Source organism: Chlamydotis macqueenii, chromosome 25, assembly GCF_036417535.1.
Source record: "Chlamydotis macqueenii isolate bChlMac1 chromosome 25, bChlMac1.mat, whole genome shotgun sequence".
Lineage (NCBI taxonomy): Eukaryota > Metazoa > Chordata > Aves > Otidiformes > Otididae > Chlamydotis > Chlamydotis macqueenii.
In genome coordinates this window covers 1,859,277-1,879,891 of record NC_141580.1, presented here as the reverse complement: position 1 = coordinate 1,879,891, position 20,615 = coordinate 1,859,277, and the positions used below count along the sequence as shown (strand labels likewise).

General features: G+C 54.6%; 1 protein-coding gene and 1 long non-coding RNA gene across 2 annotated transcripts; both read left to right on the top strand.

Moving 5' to 3' along the window:
- The first annotated feature begins 100 nt into the window (after positions 1-100).
- On the top strand, positions 101-19,391 carry FAM117A (family with sequence similarity 117 member A). Its single transcript, XM_086766426.1, has 8 exons — positions 101-212; positions 12,381-12,547; positions 15,995-16,090; positions 16,632-16,745; positions 17,061-17,195; positions 17,673-17,895; positions 18,263-18,383; positions 18,824-19,391. The coding sequence occupies exons 1-8, from the start codon at positions 101-103 to the stop codon at positions 19,158-19,160; spliced, it is 1,305 nt and encodes a 434-aa protein (XP_086622552.1). The 3' UTR covers positions 19,161-19,391.
- Positions 6,328-8,159, top strand: LOC147597698 (uncharacterized). The gene is made up of 2 exons (XR_015261085.1): positions 6,328-6,461; positions 7,233-8,159. It is a non-coding gene; the product is annotated as an uncharacterized LOC147597698 (long non-coding RNA).
- Positions 19,392-20,615: the final 1,224 nt, after the last annotated feature.

The window sequence follows — 20,615 nt, the reverse complement described above, 5'->3', positions numbered from 1 at the left end:
GGTCACCCAATGGTCGCCGGGCTCCTCCCGCCGGCACCGCCCCCGGAGCGCTGATAAGCGGCGTTGGCGGGGCCGGGGGCTCAGTGCGGCGCGGGCGGGCATGGCGGGGGCGGGCGGCGGCGGCTGCCGCGGCGGGGCGGGGGGGCTGCAGCCGCTCCGCGCCACCGTCCCCTTCCAGCTCCAGCAGCGCCGCGGAGACGGGGGCCGGGCAGGTAACGGCGGGAGGAGGCGGGCAGCCCCGGGGCTGCGGCGGGGGGAGCCCGCGTGTCCCCTGCCCCCGGCAGGGCCCGGGGATGGGGTTCCGAGACGGCACCCGGGGCCGGTTCCCAGCGGCACCTCGCGGGAGCGCCTGTTCGCCCCGGGGCCCCGGTCGCTGGGATGGGGCCGAGGCGGAGCGGGGCTCGGCCCCTGCAGCGGGGGGTCCCGGTGCCGCGTACGCCGACACCTCCCGCCCTGCCCGGGGCCGCGGGGGCAGGGCCGGGGTTAGCGAAGGCTCCCGTGCGCTCGGGAGGCTTCTCCTAATTGACGCCGCGTGGGTGGAAGTGAAAGAGAAACGAGAGAACCGAGGGGAAAACAAAACCGGGGAGGGGGCCACACCGGCCCCCAAACAGCCGAGAGCTTTAAAACGCCGCCCGTGGGCTGCCATCGCCCACGCGTGGCGTGAGCTTTGATCCCCGGCCCCGTGGGGTCAGCGGATCTCCCTTGCAGGCAGGACGTGTCGCTGCTTGCAGCCTCCCGTGACAATGAGTGGCCTGTTCGGTGGTGGTTTCCCAAAAACGGGGCCCTGTGCCTCGTGCGGCTGATCTGGCTCGATAGAGAAGCAATAATTTGATTTGCGCTAATGGCGATTCGTCCCTGATTGCATTACTGAGATTTTTCTGACCGCTTCAGGAATGCTTATTTAAATATAACTTTTTGGTGACCTAATAATAGTCTTTGCCTTTTCTTGATGCACGTATTGCTTCTGGCTGTTCGTGGGACTGCTTTTGGATGCTGGGTTCTTGCTTGGCTCTTCATTATCTCAAGAACTGTTAAAATAGCAATGAAACACTTTTGGGGTTAAACGTCAGATGAAACAGTTCTGGAACAGGGAGGAGTATTTGCCAAGCTTTGGGCCTTGGATCTTGGTGGCATCTCTTCAGGGTGCTGGTCTCTTGGTTAATGCAGCAGCGACTGAATCTGCTTTGCAGGGGACAGTGCTGCAGCCCATCCTACGGTGAGAACTACTGACCCGTCCTGAAGTGTCCTGCCTTTACCTACTCCAGACTTACAGCCGTCCCTGCCGCTGGCAGGGTTGGTATTGATCAGAGAAGCGATTTAAAACGCTTTTTGCTCAATTTACACTTGAAACGAAGTAATGAAATAAATTCTTTTGAGTGCTAGTCTCTGCCTCCCTCTCAGCGGTGTGCTGAAATGGAGGTGAAGTTGCTGTTAAGAGGGCAATTACTCCCTAGCTTCAGATGTTGCAAAGAAAATTAATCTCAAAGAAGGGAGAGCCGGGCTGCCTGTGGTCTCCTGGTTGTGTTAGAGCTCTGTGCTGTACCCACTCCGAAGCGTGGTGAATACCATGCAGCTTTCTGAGGGCAAAGCAGCTGGAGCTCCGCTGACATGAACCAGAATTGCTGGTCTTCATTTCTTCCTGGCTCCGTGCCTCACTGTTCAGGCTCTAGGAGCTTGAATTTTTCCTCTTGATCACAGTCATTTCATCTGCAGTTTTGGAAGTGTTGAAATTTCCATTGCGCTCTCCCTCATTGCTCTTCCTAAGCTTCAGATTGCTCCCTGCGTGTGTGGGAGCTGCAGCAGTAAACTGGCAGGGTTTGACCCAGAACCGGTACCCTGGTGACTCCTAATCTGACGCTTTGGCTCCCGCCTTTTGGGAGCTCGGCGTGGAAGTGCGTTGCTTTCTCACATCGCTCCTCGTTTGAGGCTGCTGGCTTTCTGAATCGCTCTCGAGCTGCGTGGCTGCCGGGATCTCTGTGGTTCTGGCTGGGGGTTTTAGCGGAGGTGCGGGGCGATCCGGGGTCTGATCCTGCAGCTGCTCTGATAATAGAGGATCCTATTGAGATGGGGAGCAGCTGCTGAGTCTCTCAAAGGGCTTCTGTTAAAAGGAAGAGCTAGAGCTGGGGGATGCCAGGAGGGAGGTCTCGGAATATTTTAAAAGGACTTGACTTGCTGTTTAGAGATCCAGGATGTCAGGACTTCTACTGATGAATTTGATGTGTGTCATTGGGGTTAGTGTGGGGTTTTTGTTTTGTTTTGTTTTTAAATTCCTTATCTCTTCAGTGATACGGCTTTTGGCGGTGAAGCAGGAAATGTGCGTTTGATCCTCCTCAGGTGCAGGCCAGGCCCGTCCCTGTTGCATCCGTTTATGCCGGGCTAGGCGGCTCGGAGGCGGCTGCTGGGGCAGTCAGGGCTCCGCAGGTGCTGTAACAGTGTAAGGTTGCGTGTTCTCTGGGGTGGGATGAGCTCTGTGGTCACTTTGAAGCTCAAATCAGTTAACGGCAGTGCTCGTACTGTTTGTGGCCTCGGTTGTTTCCTCCAAAGCCCGCATGGAAGCACGTGCTGGTCAGAGAGCTTCCGTGCTCGCGTCCAGACTTCAGCCTCGCTGAGACCTCTGCCTACGCACGCGTGAATCCGCTGCCTGGGTGTAGCCCCTCTCTTCAGCAAGCGTTGCAGGTCTGAAACTTGATTTTCTCAAGCAAGACACCAGGAAGTCTTTATGCCTCTTCATGCAAGTCCTCACCCGTAGACCTCTGTGGTTGATTTGGGGGCTTCATGAATGGCTTTGACAAGAGCTGTCTCGTGCACTTCATGTATTTCGCACTAACCCTCCGTGAAACCAAAGCTTTATTGACAGTCTCTCTTCACCAGAATTCAGATAAATTCACCATTTTTCCCACCACCACCCCTACAGCCTAAAATTATGTGGTGCCGTGTAATTTTTCAGGAAGTTACTGCTGGCTGAGCTGACTCATCCAGATGGGATTTTGTTGCTTGCCTGCTGAACTTGCCCGTGTTTGAGATGTCCCGTTGTTTTTGCTGTGTGGATCCTGCTAGAGAGACTAAGTGAGCAGACTGCCAAATATCTTTATTTGGTATCTGAATTAAACCCGTGCCTGCTGTATATTATAGAGGCAGGCGAGTGGGACGCTATTCATAGGCAGCGCTGTCTGAGTGTGTGTTTAGCGAAATGAAAATGTTTCTTTAGGAATAAAAATGTCTGTTTACCACTCGAAAGTGCCGTGGGATCGCTGCCTGCGTGGTAGTGACAGCAGAGCTCTTCACAACATCCTTCTATGCTGCTTTCCTTTGCTGCAGGCGTCGCGTAATGAGTGTGGGGGTCTCCCCCCCCCCCCCAATTTTATTAAATTAATATCTTAAGTGCTTCAGGCCTTATGGTGTCTGCTTTAGCGGTTGGTGTCTGATGGGGCTCTGTGCCCTGAGGGATGGGTAGGAAGGCTTTTGTTACTGAAATAGTGGTCCAGATGTTTGTGCTGTTTGCTCTCGAGTTTTCTTTCATGCTGTTTAACACCTGTAGTTTTTCAGGGGGTGCTTAAGCAAATGAACAGGGGGCACACAGGTTCATACTGTTTGTATCCTCTACCCAACTTGAAATTGAAAAAGTCTGTCTTAGAGAAGGGGCATCTCAGCAGAAGTAGCAGCTGGATTGGCATTAACTCTCCGAAAGAGAAACAAAAACCCTCAAGTGAGGCTGCAGAGTGCTGTCATGGGAAAGTTGTGCTGCTGCACTGTGCAGACGGCTGCTTTGACGAGCTTTACACTTCCAAATTTTGGGATTCATCACTGTTAAGTAGTTCTGCCTTTGCCTTTAGGGTTTTGCTGTGGGTAAGCAGGCTGACAGAATTAAAGGGTTAAACGCAAGTAGGGAGCTGCAGTGGGGAAAAACAGTCGTGTAGGGACTGGTCGAGGGATGGGAAAATGTTGAAGGTGTCCTGCTGTTGCTCTAGCCGGGAAGAATCCTGCCTCTGTCCCATGGAATCCAATCAGTCTTTGTGTAAAACGCGGCTGAACACAATATGTGGCTCAGGTTTGGAGGCAGAGCATTGCAGGTGGCTTTGTTTAACGTAGAACAAGTTTCTTGCGCAGTAATTGGAGCCCATTCGTGGCGTTGCAGTCCTTAGTTGATACAGATCATACCTTCAGTCTCAACTTGCTGCTCCCAGTTTGTTAGCCTCTGGATACGGGTGTGGGAGAGGGGAAACAAAGGACACATCTATAACTAATCTGGACTTGCGTTGATGTTCTGTGGGTGGAACAAGTTTTCCCCTGCTTTAAAATGCTGGAGACGACATTTAAAAACAAATTTGCAGGGGGAAGGGATGAGACCGTGCAGTTTGACCTGCCCCGTCTGTAGCAGAGTGCTCCAGAGAAACTGTGAAGCTCTCAGATCACTTACCCTGGATGGATTTTTGTTTGTGAATCTTTCTTTCAGCCGGAGCTTATCTCGCACAACTGCATGGACCGTAGCTAAGTTTTCAACATTTGCTGGGTGAGTGGAGAACTGAAGGAGCCTGGGCACCCGTCTGCGCAGAGAAGAAGCAGTTCTGTTCCAGCGCGGTGGACGTTCTACTGTCTGACTGCGTGGTGCAAAGGAAAAAAAAACAAGTACTTGGCCTAACCCTGTGAGAGAAATCATGTAGAGCCCCAAAGTGCAATGAGTTCTCTTTATGCAAAGCTTGGATGGTGAAACAGTGCGTAAAGGGCGACGTTGACTCCACCGAGCTGATCTTGGCGCATCCCTCGCGGCTCCTGCAGTTTCAGATGACAATACTGATTTAGGGGGATTCACGGTTGTACGAGAAAGGCCAACAGTGTTGAGCCTGTAAAAATATTCCTTCTTGGAATTTATATTAAACGGGCCTTTTTGCATTAAAAATTAAGCTTGTGGTGCTGCCATTCAAACCGCCTGATAATGTGGGGTTGACTGTACAGGAAATGAGGAAAATATCAAAGCAGGTTGTGTGGTTAGCCCATTCTTCGAAAATAACGGGAGATAATTGTTTCCATGCTCGCCTGGAACCTGCTGCATGACTCTGGGCAAGCTGCTTCTCCTCGTGCCTCAGTTTCTCATCGTTTGTGTGCCATCCTTTCAGGCTGCAAGCGTTCAGGAACAGGAATGACAGAGCTCGTACAGAGCCTGAGGCTGCTGTGTGCAGCTGTCGTATGCATATTTCGGCTGGCTGCGACACTGAGCTAGCCTTAGCTTTGGGATCCTGCTTCCCAGTTGGAAAAGGCACTAGGAAGATGATGAGAAGATATATCAGATGGTTTGGTTTTGTTTTTTTTTTTTTCCCTTGCTGAAAAGTTGTTTCAGTAGCTTCGTGCTGGGCCCTCCAGGCAGATGACTTGACTGCAACTGGCTGTGAAGAGGACTGTGAGTACGGGAGGAGGGCTTGTCATGCAGCGTTGGTGTGACTTTTGCAGTTATATTTATATAAAGGACAGGAAATCGTCTTTTCCCTTGTTTCCCACCTTGTTTGTAACAGTAGAAATATCAAAGATGTCTTAGCCTGTTTTCACTGTACTTTATCTGTACTGGAAGGCTTCCAAGGGCTTAAGAATCAAAAGTTTCTCATCTTGAGAGTGACAGCCCTGCCTTTTGCACTGATCTTGATTCCTAGATGCTTATCAGGAGTTCATTTATGTAGAGGTAACGAAAAAGGGGAAAAACCCAAACCCACAGCTTTATCTTCATTGCCTGGGTTTCACTCTTCTGATACGGGTGACATGGGAGATCCTGGTAGCTCCTTCGTCGTCTGTGTTCTCCAGGATCAGAGTGCACAAGTCCTCAAGATCTGATGTTTGAACAAGTTTTTGCTCGTTTCTAAACCACTCTTACTGTTCATGAGAGGCTGCCTGCCCATCTGTTTTCTTCCTAGTTCTTGCTTAAATTTCAGAGAATAAAGCCAGTCCAGAAGCGCTCCCAGCCTGTGTCAGTGGGCAAGAGACGGGCTGGCCTGAAGATCCCACCAAAGCGGTGCCTTGCATCAGGCTAGACTTAGGAAATGTGCACTTCAACCAAAGATTCTGAGGATGTTTAAATTCTTCAGATTGTTTTATAATTTGAAAAACAAACTTTGAAAGAATTAAGTTAAAGGTGAAGAGTTCAGCTCTTTTCCTCCATCAACTGGGTGTCCAGCTTCAGTTTCAGGCCTTGAGCCGCGTTGGAGGGAGTTGTTGTTTAACAAGGTCTGCATCCAAAAAAAAAAAAAAAAGAGGCGGCTTGAACTGCTAGTGTCCCCTATTAATTTCCCTCAATGATATCTGCAGATGCTGTGTCCTTTGGGCAGCTCTCTCCAGCTGTACTCCAATGCAGCTTGTAACCAGGGGAGTGATTACAAAGCCTGGAATTTCTTCCCTTGTGCTCCCGGGCCAGTTGCGAAGCCCTCGGGGCCGGTTCAGCGGAGCCTGCGGGGCAACTCACTGCTGGGTTGTGTCAGGTGGGAATCCCGCTCCCCAGCCTGGAGCTGCCTTTGGAGGAGCCTCTTGGCCCTTGGGGTTGTTTTTTTTTGCTGTCCTAATGCCCCTCCTCCATGGGTTTTTCCTTTCTGTGTCGGTCAAGCGCTGAAGCAGAGAGAGGTTCTCGTGGGGTTTCTTAGCGGGCTGAGCTTTGGGAACAGCAGGTACTTTTCTGGGTGTCTTGCTCTGCACATGTACAGCTTGAGCAAGAGTCATGAGGGGCAGCGTGGTTTAACCACAGCTTCTGCCTCTGCGCCGGAAGGTGCAATGGATTTCAGCGCGCGGAGGGCTGTGCGTTTCTGCATTAATGTTTACTGAAATGAGCAGAGAGCTACGAAATCCCACCCTGGCAGGGGCGTGCATTTCCCTTCCGTTGTAAATCTTCTTTAAAGGCAAAGGGATTACAGTTTTGAAATATTGCAAGAGAGGGAGGTGTAGAATACTTCCTTTGCAGAGGCTTGAGGTGACAGAAGACTGGGTGCCAGAGGTGTTACTGCTGTGGCCACGTTAACTTTTTGTAGGAGCAGCTGAGGGTTGTGTGTATCATTACCTTGGAATCTGCCTATAAATTCCAGGTTCATTCTCTGCTTTGAAGCCCCTTAGCGTTCAAATTGTTCTTTTTCTGTACCCATACCTATCAATTACAACTGGTTGTCTTACTGTGTTCTTCTTCCCCGTTGTGTTGCTACTGAATAAAACTTTTCCTGTCTTGCTTATGGAATAAAGTGAGATGATTTTTTTTCTTTTCCTAGAAAATGCAGACGGTTTGTCCAGCCTTCAAAGTGTGCCTGTAGTCAGCCTGCCACCTCTCTTGTGCTAAGAGATCTTCTCTGCATCCCCGCTTGGCTTTGTTTTCTGGTGGGGATTTTGTGAAGAGCCCTCAGGCGGTGTGGGTTTGTAGCCTCGCTCGTCCTTCGGTACCTTGAGTAAAGATGTTACGGCAGGCTTCTCCGGATCTCTTACTTCATTTCTGGTTACAGCTTGAGATCTTCTCCTTGTCTCTTCCACTTATAAAGATCTGTCTGTAGCTGTCTTTGTGGAGAGGATATTCTTTTTCTCTCCATCTCCTGTGAACTTTCATCCCAGCACCTCTCCAGCTCTTCATCTTGCCTTCATTCCCATCTTGGCAGTCAGCTCTGACCGTGCCGTGGATTCCTCTGAAATGCTTCTGTTTCCTAGCACGTTTGCAGATCTCTGTAGTGTACTAAGCGCAGGATTTTAAATTTCATTAAGAACAAGTAAAATTGCCTGTTCATCCCTTCTGAGGCTTTCTGGGATTACCAGAGCAGAAGCATTTATTCCTTGCACAATCCCGCAGTGTTTTCAGATTGCGCGGTAGGTTGAGGTCCTCTCTGGGCGCGCTTCTGCAGGAGCAGCACGCAACAGCAGCGCTTTGGTGTGCCACGAGGAAGTGCCTGGGCTGACTGCGGCGGTTGCGAGCATGGCTTCTTAAATCTTCGCGTTTCTTACGAACCTGGAGAGAGTGCAAGAATAGGCACAGTGCTGGGAAAAGGCACCTCTTTCCCTGTAAAGATTTTTAGTCTTCGCTAAGTTAATGTTGGGACAGTTCAGAAATAACTGGTTCTGCTGCATTTCCGCCGTGCAGCGGTCGGGACACACAATTTCCTTTACCCGCTCCATCTGGAATAAAAGAAAATAAAGTAAAAACTGAGGATGTATTTCTGAAGCTTGCTTGCTGCTGTGAATTTTTTGTCTTATTTGGCAACAACCTGCTGGGTAACTTGATTGATTTGCTGTGGTGAAACTGCTGAGAAATGGAGATGAGGATTAAACGGGTTATTGTGTTGAAGCTTCGATCTTTATTTCACCAGCGCTTGTGCTGCTAGTCACTGTACCGGACATGCCCCGTTCAGGTGGTTCTGGCCCGCAGAGGAGATGCGTTTTCTAATCAAGTACCGTCTTTCAGAGTGAGGTTGGATGAAGTGTGATTCCCTGGTATGTTGTGTGGATCACCGTCCTTAACGTCCTTGCAAATATTGCGTGTCTCTTGTCCAGTTACATTTTAGAACAAGAAGAAGAGAAAGGAAGGCACCGGATTTCTTGCTGTGTACCGCTCGCCTCCTGCTCTGTCGGATCGGAGCCAGTGAGCTCGGGGCGATGCTCTGGCCAAGACCTGCTCTGCACCAAACTCTTGGGCAGAGCTGTACCTCATGAAGCAGCACCATCCCTGAGATGAACATAAGGTGTTCTCCTGCGCTCTGGCATGGTACCATAGCTTATTTCCTTTCTACTCTGGCAGCTCCTGCACTGGTAACCACCGCAGCAATGCCAGCGTTGTGTCCCTTCTGCTTCTGCCACCTGAACTCCTCCAAGGAGAAGTTGTGCAAAAAAAAAACATTTTGTGTAGAGATCTCTCAACTAAATTGTCTAGGCACACGTGTGAGATCAAGGAAGTGGTGCTGGGGTGCAGGATGGACGCTGATACACATCCAGCAGCCTGTTTTGCTGTTAATATTTTGTCTGACAGAGATGTTTTCGTGTCACAGGGCTGTGGTTTGATAGACCCGTGAGAAATTCAGCCTTTTACTGCCCTCATCCCCCCGCACAGGAGCATCCTCTGAAGAAGAGGATGTGTTGCACGGAGCACTAAAAGGTGTAGATGGGGGAAGCCGGTACAGAACTTAAATATTAGCAGTAATTAAATAGTTTCTGGTACACTGGGGTGGAAGATATTTGCGTAAGTTAGTTATTGACAGAAGTGCTTAGGGTCCATCTTGGCTAAACTCGCTCTGACAAATTCTCTGTTGAAAGCTTACAGCTCTTGCTGGAGCCAGTAAACTGAAAACTGCACCCAAAGCCGTTGGGGACACCTGGACGTTGCAGGGTGCAGGGACAGCTTCCCTGCCTGGCGCAGCTCCAGCCTGTCGTTCCGTGGCTATCTCGAAAGCTGATGATGTTTAAACATGGACTGTTTTTATGCTTCATCACTTTAAGATAGACCTTTGCAGGGACATACTCCAAAAATGTCAAGATCTGAACAGCATGTCCCTAAATTTCTAAACATTCTTCTGATATTAAAGGGTCAGTTTCCCCAGGGTGAAACTGGAGAGGGAAGGAAGAAAATTTTACAACTCCAAGCAGTAATGGGAACTTTATTTTTGCTTGCTGTCACTTTTTTTTTTGTTTCTGCTGTAAGTATTCTTTGTTGAAAAGGGACCCCAGAGATTTTTAAAGGTTTACCGAGATGTTTATTTTCTCTTTTTAGATGCAGAGATTGGTAGTGTTTAGGAAGCTCTGAGCTCCCTGATGTCGGGACGGTTGGGATAGACTAGGGCTCTGCAAATCTCAAACTCCAGGGCTGAAAACTTTCTGCTTGCAGACACAGGCACTGCACTAGTCTCGGAACTTGCGGCTGCACGAAAGCTTCATGCAACTGGAGGCAGCCAAGTGGCTCCTGGAGATACGGCGAGGGTTCTGTTATCTGCAGCAGCTTTACTGTCACATGAAAAGTAAAAGCGCCACAACCTGACACTTCTCAGCTGTGGAGCTGGCTTGGACCAGCCCCAGAGCTCCTGGCCAGGTGGCAGCTGTGCAGGCTCGGTGCGGAGGGGTGATAATAGCGCCGAGCTGTAAACAGGACGCTCCACCCTGCCTCGGCGCCTCTCACGCGCCCTCCTCCTTGTGCCCGAAACGCTGTGCTGTGCACGCAGCCTTTGCACCGTAAGGAGGGGCAACCTGCTTCCAGCAGCACCCTGCCCTGCGTCTTCCCGCTGCCCCCTGCCCTTTGCGCTTCTCGGTGCTGCTTGAAAACAAACTGAGGTGTTGGGGAGCAGAGCTGTACTTCGTTCAGAGGAATGATAATTCTGGCTGCTCGTACAGAAATAGCTTAGATGTTTGTCAGCCACGGTGTGTGATTGATGTGGTTGTCACCATGCAAGGCCACATCTCCTCTGCTTTTGGCCTTGTCTCTTCTTGAGGTCCTCTAGTCTTGGCCGCGTTGCCCCGTTGAAGGTTTGGAGTAGGAAGGTGACCCCGCTCGCTCCGGATGCCTCTTGGAGAGCTTTGTGGGGGACGCGTGCTGTCAAAGCGGTGCGGGAGCAGGGCCGCCGGATTGCGGCCACGATCGGCTCTTCTGCCAGCAGCCTGGCCGAGGAGAGCAGCGTGAGAGGAAGAGACAACTGAAGCCGTACCTAATGGAGATGCAAGTGATACAGCCTGTGGGGGCCACGAGGCGCCGAAGAGGAAGCTGCAAACCCTGACGAGTTTCTAAATTAGGGCTGGTGGGAGCTGCCTTGCTGTTAACTGTGGGGAGCAGCGAGAGTGCCTGGAAATGCCAGCTGGACCCAGCACAATAAACCTTTAATCCAGTGTGGACCTTACGAGGTGTGGCTGCCGTGCAGGGACTAACGCTGCTCTCACCCTCCCACGTGGCTTTTTGTTCCTACCTTCTCACCTGGAACTCGAGTTCCAGGGCTCAAATGGTATTTTAGCCGATAAAAAGATGTATTTAACCGGCCGTGTCCCTGGCGCAGTCTCAGCCGTGGGCGCCACGGCACCGTCGTGTGCAGAGACAGTTGGCAAACACGTGGTGCGTAACAGTTCTAACGCTGGTTTTGGTGCGGTTAACTCGCTCCCTGCCTGCCGTGCCCTCGTTTTGGGGAGGAAGGAGAGAATATCTGTACGCAAAGCACGTGGGGCACAGAGCCGTGCGTGGCCTTAATGTCTTGCCAAGAGGCCACAGGGCTGGTTCTAATCTGTGTGGTAATTTGCATTTCTAATCAAAACAAAATGCAAAAAAGCTTTCCTGCTGGCTGGAACTTGCCTCTTTCTTGCTACCTGTTTGGTTTTGGCGATGAGACCTTTTTTTCCGCTGCGAGAGTGACGATGGGGTTGTAGAAGAGGGCAGCTGTGCCGGCTGCCCACGGGCCGCGCGTGGCTGGGATGCGACGGAGGAGACGGGGAGGGCGCAGCGAACGCGTGCTGTGTGTCTGCCCTTGCCGGGAGAGACGCTTGGCTCTGCGGCCTCGCGGCGGGCCGGTGTGCGTCGTTGCTGACACGCAAACTTAAACAAGTCTGACGTACAAAGCGTTTCTGTTAATTGTGTTTCTAGCTACCCGTTCCGTGGAAGCTGGGCAGACGCAGAGCTGCTGGCTGTGAGCTCGGGCCCTGCCAGCGCTGGGTTGTGACAGCCAGCAGGTTGCACTTCTCCCTTTCTGGTCGTTACTGAATGAACGCACGTACCCGCTAATGACACCCAGCGCTCGCGCGGTCCCGCTGGAGGATCCCAAACTTTGCAGATGTTTGCTTGGCCCCCTTGAAACTGGAAGCGAGCGGTAGCCTGCTTCCTCGGGGGAAACTGAGGCACGCAGGCTTCCTTTTGCCGTTGGGTCTTACCGTGGGTCCTCAGACTAAGCATCCTGCGCCACTGGTGAGACAGCCAGCCTTACGGACAGCGTAGCGGTTTGGTTTTTTCCTAGAGTGCTCATGCAAGAGCGGTGTGGGCATGCCGAGTATTTCACTCGACTTGGACTGGAACGTCTAATCAATAGCGTCACGCAGCCGCTGCAGGACTGCAATAAAATCCCTGCTTGTGGTGATAAGTGTGAACAGGGCTCGCCGGCGGAGCAGGGGAGCGAGCGGCAGGGCAGACCGGGCACTTGCTGACCCGCTCTGCTGAAGAGGTGTTTCTGTGGCTGCTTGGTTTTGGTTGCTGACTTGGCGCAGGGGGACTGCCCGCGCTGAGGGAGCAGGGCTCTCCTTGGCGGAGCAGAGCTGCCGCTGTTGGGAGAGCGGGAACTCGCTGGGCGCGTCAGAAGGAACAGGACTCTGGTTTCTAAAAAGTAAACAGACTCTGCAGGCTGTATCTGCTAGTTCATTGTGATAGCTGTTGAATTTTGGCTTTGGAAGTCTAATTTTCTTTTCTTTCCCCCCCTGTCTAGCTAGCGTTCCCTGTGCTGCTGCTGCTGAGAAGACCTGCCGGCCCCGGCAGCCCCGTGTGCGGCGCACCTCTTCACTGGACACCATCGTGGGCTCGTACCTGCTGGGACAGTGGCCGCGGGACGCTGAAGGAGCTCCCACTTCGTGCATGAATGACAAAGCTACCCAGGTATAGGCGCCTGCTGACTGCCCGTGAAGTTTCTGGACCAGGAGGGGGTCGCAGAACTGAAACGAGTTGTGTAAACTGAGGGGGAACAGGGAAGGCGTTACGTTTCCATCTGTCCAGCTGCAACTTTCTAGGAAGGCTTCTTTTCCCTTTTTTACTTCTCAGCTTCAATTGATTCCACTTTGGTGCAGAGTTAGAATTTCCTTGGCCTTGTTTGGAGGCAGATGGCCTCTAGCTTTCTGCTCCGGTACTGGCTCAGCGCTACTTTTTTTTTTTTTTTTTTTCCTGGCTTGCAGTCCTGGGCCAAGTCCTTATATAACACTCGCGGGCTGCGTGCCACACGCTGCGAGAAGTCAAGGGTGCTCCCACAGAAGGGCTCGCTAGCACGAACAGCGCAGCTCTCTTATAGAATGGAAAAGCTCCAGACCTCGAGGAACTCTTAGCAACCTGTAAATATTACTGCATGGCAGCAAATAGCGCTTGCCTATCTGCTGAAGTGAAAGAATTTAGGAGGATAAGAGCATCCGTTTGCTTAACGAGTCGTTTATTTAGCACATTCAATCTCCGTTAACTTGGTGTTTGATCTTTGCTGTTCAACAATTTATTACTGGGCTGTTTGCAGGAAATTCTCAATTGGATTCCAACTTCCATTGTCCTTTTCCAAATTATTCTTGCCTGCTTTTGTTTCAGTTCCAGTGCCCAAGAGCGCTGCTGAGGGCAGAGGGCGTGCTGGAAAGGAAGGGAAAGAATTTGTCTAACCTTATTTCTGAGCCAGGGAAGCACACTCTTCCTTTCAGGCAGATCGGCAGTGGTGGGAACACTTCACCCCGATTGGTTTTTCTTGCATGTGGCGCTTTTGGGGAAAGGGTTGGAAAAAGGGGCATCTCCTCCTTCCCCCCGGAATGGAAGATACAGCTGTGTCAATTGACACTGCGGAGTACGGGGCTGGTGGCTCCTCTCTGCGGTGAGCAGGCCAGGCGTGCCGCAGTCTTTCGTCACTTATCTGCGCGTCTCTTGCAGATGCTGATTTTGCCTCGCACCCTGCCTGTGCCACGAGCGGGGATCTCCCCTGTTTCACGCAGACCTCTGCGTGTCACATGAGATGTCTCTTGAAAGCTGGGAATAAAGTTCTCGGCTCTAGGCTGCTCTGTGTATTAACAAAACCCTCCTCCTCGTAACCTCCAGGACTTTGCCACTCCTTCCGTGTTTTCTGGCTGAACGGTTATCGAACCTGGGCCTTTGTCTGCTCGCCAGTGCGTGTTTCCTTCCCTCCTCCTTCAGCTCCCGATCAGCTGTTCTGCAGGGCTCTGTAGATTTGCTATCATCAGGTGGTGAGGTGAGAGATAGAGCTGCAGGTGCTCGGTGTGGGGGGAGGACGCCAGCACTACATGTGATTGGAGCTTGTGGCTTTATCTTGCTGTGCGAAGTGGTTTTTTTTTTCTCTCCTTTTTCTGAGGAAGCGGTTTTGCCGCAGTTAGTACAAAAGGTTCTGTAATTTCCTTCTGCCTTGACGGCCTGCCTGCGAGAGGTGGGAACGCGTATGCGCTCTGCGTTTTCAGGCCTTCCTATTGCAAACAGCGCCTTTTCTTCCTTTTTAGGCCCTGTTTTTTGTGAGCACCCGTGCAGTGCTCCGGGTAGCAGCGATAGCTGCTACCAAGTGACTTCTCAAACGGGGCTCAGGAGGCTTCCGGTGACTTGAGGGGTTTCTGTCGCGTCCTGCAAAGCAGGGCTGTTCCTAGCAGCTGGAGTTCAGCTTCCCACAGCCTTGCGTCTTGCGGCAGTGTGGAACAGCGCCTGCCGTCTTGTCTCCTAGACCTTTGCCTCTTCTCCTGAGCTTTCTTACATGCGTGATCTGCTGGGACATAAAATGACACAGTGTTTTGGGATAACAGCCAAATAATGATGATTGAGTTGTTTAGGGGACCGTGTTTGAGGTAGGAAGTGAGCTCAGATGTGCCATGTGCTGAAACTGCAAGGCTGGTTTTTGCCGTAGGATTTCCGATGGCTCTTGCTCAGCTCTGGCACGGTTCGGGGTAGCACGGGGACGGCCGCGACCAGCAGCTGGGGACTTAGCAAGGCCTCAGAGCGATGGCTCAGGCTGAAGTGACTTCTCTCAAACCAAACCGACCACTGTGAATTGAACGGAACACTCCTGTGCCGTGGTGTCTGCTCCTTACAGGCATCACGAAACGGAGACAAGGAGCGGTTTCAGCCGTGGGGAACGCAGTGCGCTCTGCTTACGGTGGTGGGTGCAAGGAGGGGTTTCCTTCTGAGCTTGTTGACTCAGGAGGGGTTGGGTTTCTGCCCACAAATCACCTGCATCCCTTGACAGAAGGGAAACCTCGTACCTCTCAGGGTGACTGCCCTGTTCCTTTGGTTTAAATCGATTTTTAAACCTGTTTTGAGAGAAGAGGCTTCAGTCGTCCCCGTGACTCAACAGGGCTGTTTGAAACAGCTGCTGTTCCTGCAGAGGCCTCTGGGGAGATCAGTTCAGTTGCTTGGAGAGGAACTGTTCTCAGGCCCTCACCTTCTGGCAGCCGGTCGCTGAGGAGGGAAGCGCCGTCCAAAGCCTCCCACAGAAATGGCAGGCAGTGACACGGGGCGAGCGCTTGGAGAGGCACTGAAATGTGCTGTTGGGAAAAAATGATGGCTGGTCTTGAAAACGATGTGCCTTGGGACTGATCCTGGAGCCTCTGCCGAGGGCTGAGTTCAGTGGAAGGAAGTTCACACCCTCTGATCAGATTAACAGCCCTTTCTGATTCCCATTGATATTCGCAGCGTAGCTGGTGCTTGGAAAACAGCTGTGTTACGCGGTGCTGAGGCTGTTTTTCTGCGTGACGAGAGGCAGCCCAGAACTGCCAGCCCTGCAGATGGAGGGACGCGAGCTGGAGAGGCAGCTGGCTTCTTCCAGCGCTCCGGCAGCGGCGGCAGCCAGTCTGCAGGCCAGACTCCGGTTTTGGTTACGCCTTCGAGCTCCGACACGAGAGCCTGAGGTCTCAGAAGCGTGTTGTGCGTTCTCACAGTTGGGTGAGGCTTTTCCTCTCGGTAATGCTGCTTCGTACAATGAGTGCCTGAAACCCTGCGTCACCGTTCGTCAGGCGGGAGCCTGCGCGGGCAGCGCAAAGGGTGGCAGCCGTTGCTTCTCCGCAGTAACGGCTTGGTGTGCTCTATCTTCTGGTGATTAACCACTGGCTTCCGGGCAGGTCTCTCACCGCGCAGGTCTGTGAGATCCCGTTTCCCAAGAGGCACAACTCTGGCCAAAATGTGTTCCCGCAAATATAAATAGCTGGCTGTCTCTTAATGCACATTACTGGGTGTTGTACTAGTGGGGGAGACTGGAACGGGACTGTCAACGGGCAGTAGTTGATCGTTTATTCCTAGGACTCCAGCGCCGGTCTCTAAACCAGTAAAGGTTGCGATTATTCTCAGCCGTGTTTCTCATCACTTCAGACTCCGGTGTCCTGGCATGACGCGGAAGTGGGGAAAGCCAGCTCCAGTGCTCACAAGCGTTCTGCTTCTTGGGGTAGCACAGATCACCGCAGAGAGGTAAAACGGCCCGCTCCCGATGCTTGAGCAAGACCTGCGTTGGTTGCTGATGCACAGGAGGCTCCTGATGCGTGGGAGGGCAGTGGGAGGACAGGATGCTGTTGAAGATGGGACGGTAGCCCTTGTTCTCATCCCTACCGCTCCAGGGTTCAGCTAAAGACTGATCTTGTTGGCTTCCTGTAGCGGGCAGCTGTTGTAAAGTAGCTCCACTGAAGCTCGGCGCGTTGCTTGTCGGTGCAGTGGCCGCTGTGGGTTCCAGCGGAGCCTGGTTCCTAGCGCTCCGTAGCTGCAGGATAACCCAGCTCCACGGGAGGAGGGGCGCTGGCCAGGGGCAGCTGGGGAGTTTGTCAGGAGGCCTGGCAAGTGCTTCTGGCCCATCCTTTGAGAAGCGGCCGAGCTGCTGCTTGTGCGGTTGAAATTATCTCTGTTTTGGCACTTCCTTGTGGGCTGGAAGAGAGGGGGAGGAGAGAGACAAGGCCTGATCCTTTTTGGTGGAGGTGCGTTGCCTGTCTGGTTCTGTAGCTGAAACTTTGTTTGCTAGATTGCCAAACTGAAGCAGCAGCTCCAGCGAACAAAGCTAAATGGCAGAAGTGGCAAAGAAAAGGAGAAGAGCTCCCCGCTCCCGGGGGACCATGCTGTCCTCGCATCGCTCAGGGTACGTTCACCTCTCCCCTGCTCTGCTGGCGCTGGGTGTCCTAGCGAGGCGCAGAGCAAACCCCTTGGGGTAGGTGTTCTCGGACTCCTGCTCCCGTGCTTGAGAAGGGAGAATGATTTTTGTCTTCTCCCCCCTCCTCAACGTGTCCCTGTGCTTTCATCTGCAGTTACTGAGTTTATGTGACTCTGCTGTCAGTCCTCTCCCGTCAGCCTCCTGGAAGGCTCTGGCTGAGCCCTGGAGAGCTGTGGGAGCAGGGTGTAACCGCTGCGTTTGTGCAGATAGAGCCCTAACTTCTTGGCTTCTGGATTGTTACAGGACTCTCCTTCGGGCTTTCTCTCTCCGTCTCCCGTTTTGAGGCTCAGCCCTTGCTTGCACAGGAGCCTGGAAGGGCTAAACCAGGAACTGGAGGAAGTGTTTGTGAAGGAACAGGGGGATGAGGAGCTTTTGCGGGTAAGTGAAGGTCACAAGATCACCCTGAATCTTCTGGGTGGTCCTGGAAATCCTTCCCTCTGAAGACACTGCCCGTGTCTGTTTCTTGGCCGCGGGGTGGTCTCTGGGTCTAGTTTGTTTGTTCTCGGCGTGTAGCTGTTTAAATTGGGTCAAGTGCCTGCTGGCTTCGCTCCTTAAAGCTTGCTGGTGCTACGAGAGCTCGGCCAGTAGTGGTCTTGGACAGCTGACGCCTCACTGACAGGTTTGACGCTGAGCTTTGTACTGCGCAGGTGTGGGAGACGTGACCCCAGACAGCTTACGGGGTGCGTTACGGGACGCGCAAGGGCCGGTGTCCTGGCTGCGGCAGGCTGCCTCGCTGCGTGGCGTGGGGGCTCTGCCTGTGTCTGCATCCGGCACCCCGAGCGGCCGCTCTGCTGTTAAACCTCTTCTCTGGTGACAGGAGGTTCTTGCTCCTCTAAGATTTCCCTTCCTCCCTAGATTTTGGATGTCCCAGACGGCCACAGGGCACCAGCGCCTGCCCAGAGAGGCTCCGGCGATGCGTCCCTGGCTCTGGAGCCCAGCAGCGGCAGCTGCAGTAGCCTCTCCCTTTCTCCTTCCCCGTCCGTGCCTCTGCGCCCCTCTCCGCACACCCCGGTGAGGCTGGCAGCGGAAGAGCCCTCCTCTGCGGCGGACGAGGTGCAGCCGGATCCAAAGGAGAAAGGTAAACGCTGGAAACGGAGGGGCTGGAGGTCGGGGGAGACAAATTGGGGCAGCGCTACCGACGCCTTGGCGCGGCGGCTCCTCCCTGTGTGTGCGCTGGGTTGGAAGCTGCGGCTGAGGTGGGAGAGGGTCTCAGCCAGTTTGGCTAAACCGTGGTGGACTTTGAAAGCGCCAGTGAGCACCCTCCGGCTGGGTGGTTCCCGGTACTGGATGGAGGATGTGAGCTGGGAGCTACACAGATAAGATGCCGTGCCTTTGGGGCGTGGTAGCCCAGCCCCAGGGTGTAAAAGATCGTATTCTGCGTTGAGTTAGAGCGCTCCTGGATTCTTTTAAAAAGTTCTCAAAATCTGGCCGTTCTTCCCCACTAGAAGAGGGCAGCCCTTCACCAGTCCTGGCCTTTGCCGCTTCTCCGCGACCCAACCACAGCTACGTGTTTAAACGGGAGCCTCCCGAGGGATGCGAGAGGGTCCGGGCCTTTGAAGAAGCTTCGTAAGTATGAGGAGAGGGAGCCTGGGTGAGGTTGGCCCTGTGGGGAGATGCTGGGCTGGGGGCAGCTGAGGCTTCTGTTGCTGCCATTCCCACCCCTACCCTGTTCTGAAATTGCGGAGCAGCCTCTAGGAGAGCGCTCCCACCACAAACCTGGCCGCTCGGGCTGCGGTGGGAAGAGCTGATGCTGAGTTGCTAACCCTCGGACACGCTCAGACAGCTCTCGTGACGCTCCGCCCTTGGCGGGCAGCGGGCTTCTCTCAGCCAGCAGAGCCTCTTGAAGAGAAGAGGTGGTTCCGCTCTGAATTAGCGTGCTCTCTCTGTACCTGGGGCCCGCAGCTTTCAGCCAGGCTCTCTGGAGAGCGCGCAGCGGTTTGCCCCGTGGCTGCTCGGTGCTCTCGGCGGCGTCTGTTCCTGACGGTGCCCGCTCCGTCTCTCCCCAGCTCCCCCGGCCCCGACCAGCCTTTTCAGCCTTCCTGCCCGGATAAGAACAAAGTGCACTTCAACCCCACCGGTTCTGCCTTCTGCCCCGTCAGCCTGGTGAAGCCTCTCTTCCCCAACGTTGGCTTCCTCTTCCGGAGCTTCCCGGCTTCTTCCAGCCCCGGCACGGGCGCGTTTACATCCTGCCAGCCCGCAGCCCCCGGCCCGTTCCTCGGGGTGCGGAAGGACGCTGCGGTAGATATCAGCGAGGTCTCCAAGTCTCCTTCACTGAATTACGAACACTGGAAGCGGGGCCAGCCGGAGGAGAGCGTCGTTTTCCACAGCTCCCTCGTGGTGTGAAGCCTTTGGGAATGCTTTGCTGGCCGCTCAGCGCGTCTCTGCCAGCTTGCGGAGACCGGCGCCTTGGAGGTGGGACGTGGGAGCCGAGGGGCGGCCCCGGGATGGAGGACCGCGGCAGGCTTCCTCGGGGACGATGGAAACTGTGAAGCGCAGCGCGCCGCGGGGCTCCTCGCTGCCGGAGGGGCTTGTTCCTGCGAGCCGCCCCTGTTCAAAGCACTTTCCTGAGTTGAATTGTCCGTGTTGCCTGTGTGATTGCGCCGCTGGCGGAGAGCAGAGCGCCCCTCGCCCTCGAGCTGCCAGGGGTTGCTGAGCCCTGGGGAGGGGGAGAAGGGGGCTGTAGGACGGCTGCCCTCGGGCGCGCGGGAGCAGAAGATGTTGTGTTTGAGACAGCTTCTCCCCCTCGGAGCACGGAGAGCAGCGCATCCCTGGCCGTGCCGCCCCCGGACAGCTTTGCCCCTCCAGCCCGGAGCTGTAAGGCGGCCGTGCTAAATGGGAAGAGCGCAGGTGACCAAACGCGGGCTTCAGCGGGTCCGTGCTCCGGAAAGCTCGCGTGAGCGAGGGGGAAGGCGCCGTGTGAGACGTGAGCCGCCTGCCCGGCCTCCCCGTGCCTGGGCGGGGGTTTTCCGGGCGCTCGGCCGTGCTGCGGGAAGCGGCAGAGCTGCCGGAGGAGGGGTCGCGCTGCTGTACAGAAGCTGCCCGCTGCCTTCCAGCCGCGGGGCCGGGCCGCCTGGCTGGGCTGGGGGGCACGGAGCGCGGGCGGGGAGCTGCCTCCGCGTCCCGGCGCCGCGGGAGCCGAGGCGGGAGCGCGGGTTGTGAAGCCTCCTGCGCGGGTTTGTGTTCTGCTGCAGGGGCTGCGGGCCGCGCTGCCGCCTCTGTTCCCGTACCCGGTGCAGGCGCTCCGTTTTCTGCCAAAAACACTATTTTTTTTATTTTTTATTTTTTTTTTCGCAGCTGTCTGGGGTTTGTACTTCGTGCACGCGCTGCCGAGCCGCATGCGGGAACGGTGGCTGTGGGGTCCGGCGCTGCGGGGGTGCGCGGGTGCGGGTGTTGCCAGTCAAACAGAACCGCAATAAAGGTTTGGGGCACGCACCGCGCCGCTCTGAGCTGTAACGCGCCGAGTCCGACCCGCAGCCCGGGCCGGGGGCGCGCAGGGCACAGCCCGCGTCCGGCAGCTGCTGGCGGCCGCGCCCCGCGGTGGCAGCGCGGGTGCAGCTCCCGAACCGGGCCGCCGGCTGAAGGGAAGGGCCCGCGGACGCGAACCGGCCCGGCTGCGGGGCCCTCCCGTGCGGGGCCCTCCCGTGCGGGGCGGTGGGGTGAGCTCCGCGGCGGGCGGGCGGTGGGACCTGCGCGGCGCCGCCCCGCTGCGCATGCGTACACCCTGCCCGAGTCGCTCCGGCGACAGCGGCAACGCCAACGGCGTAGCACCCTTTAGCTCCGCCCCCCCGGCCGTCCAGC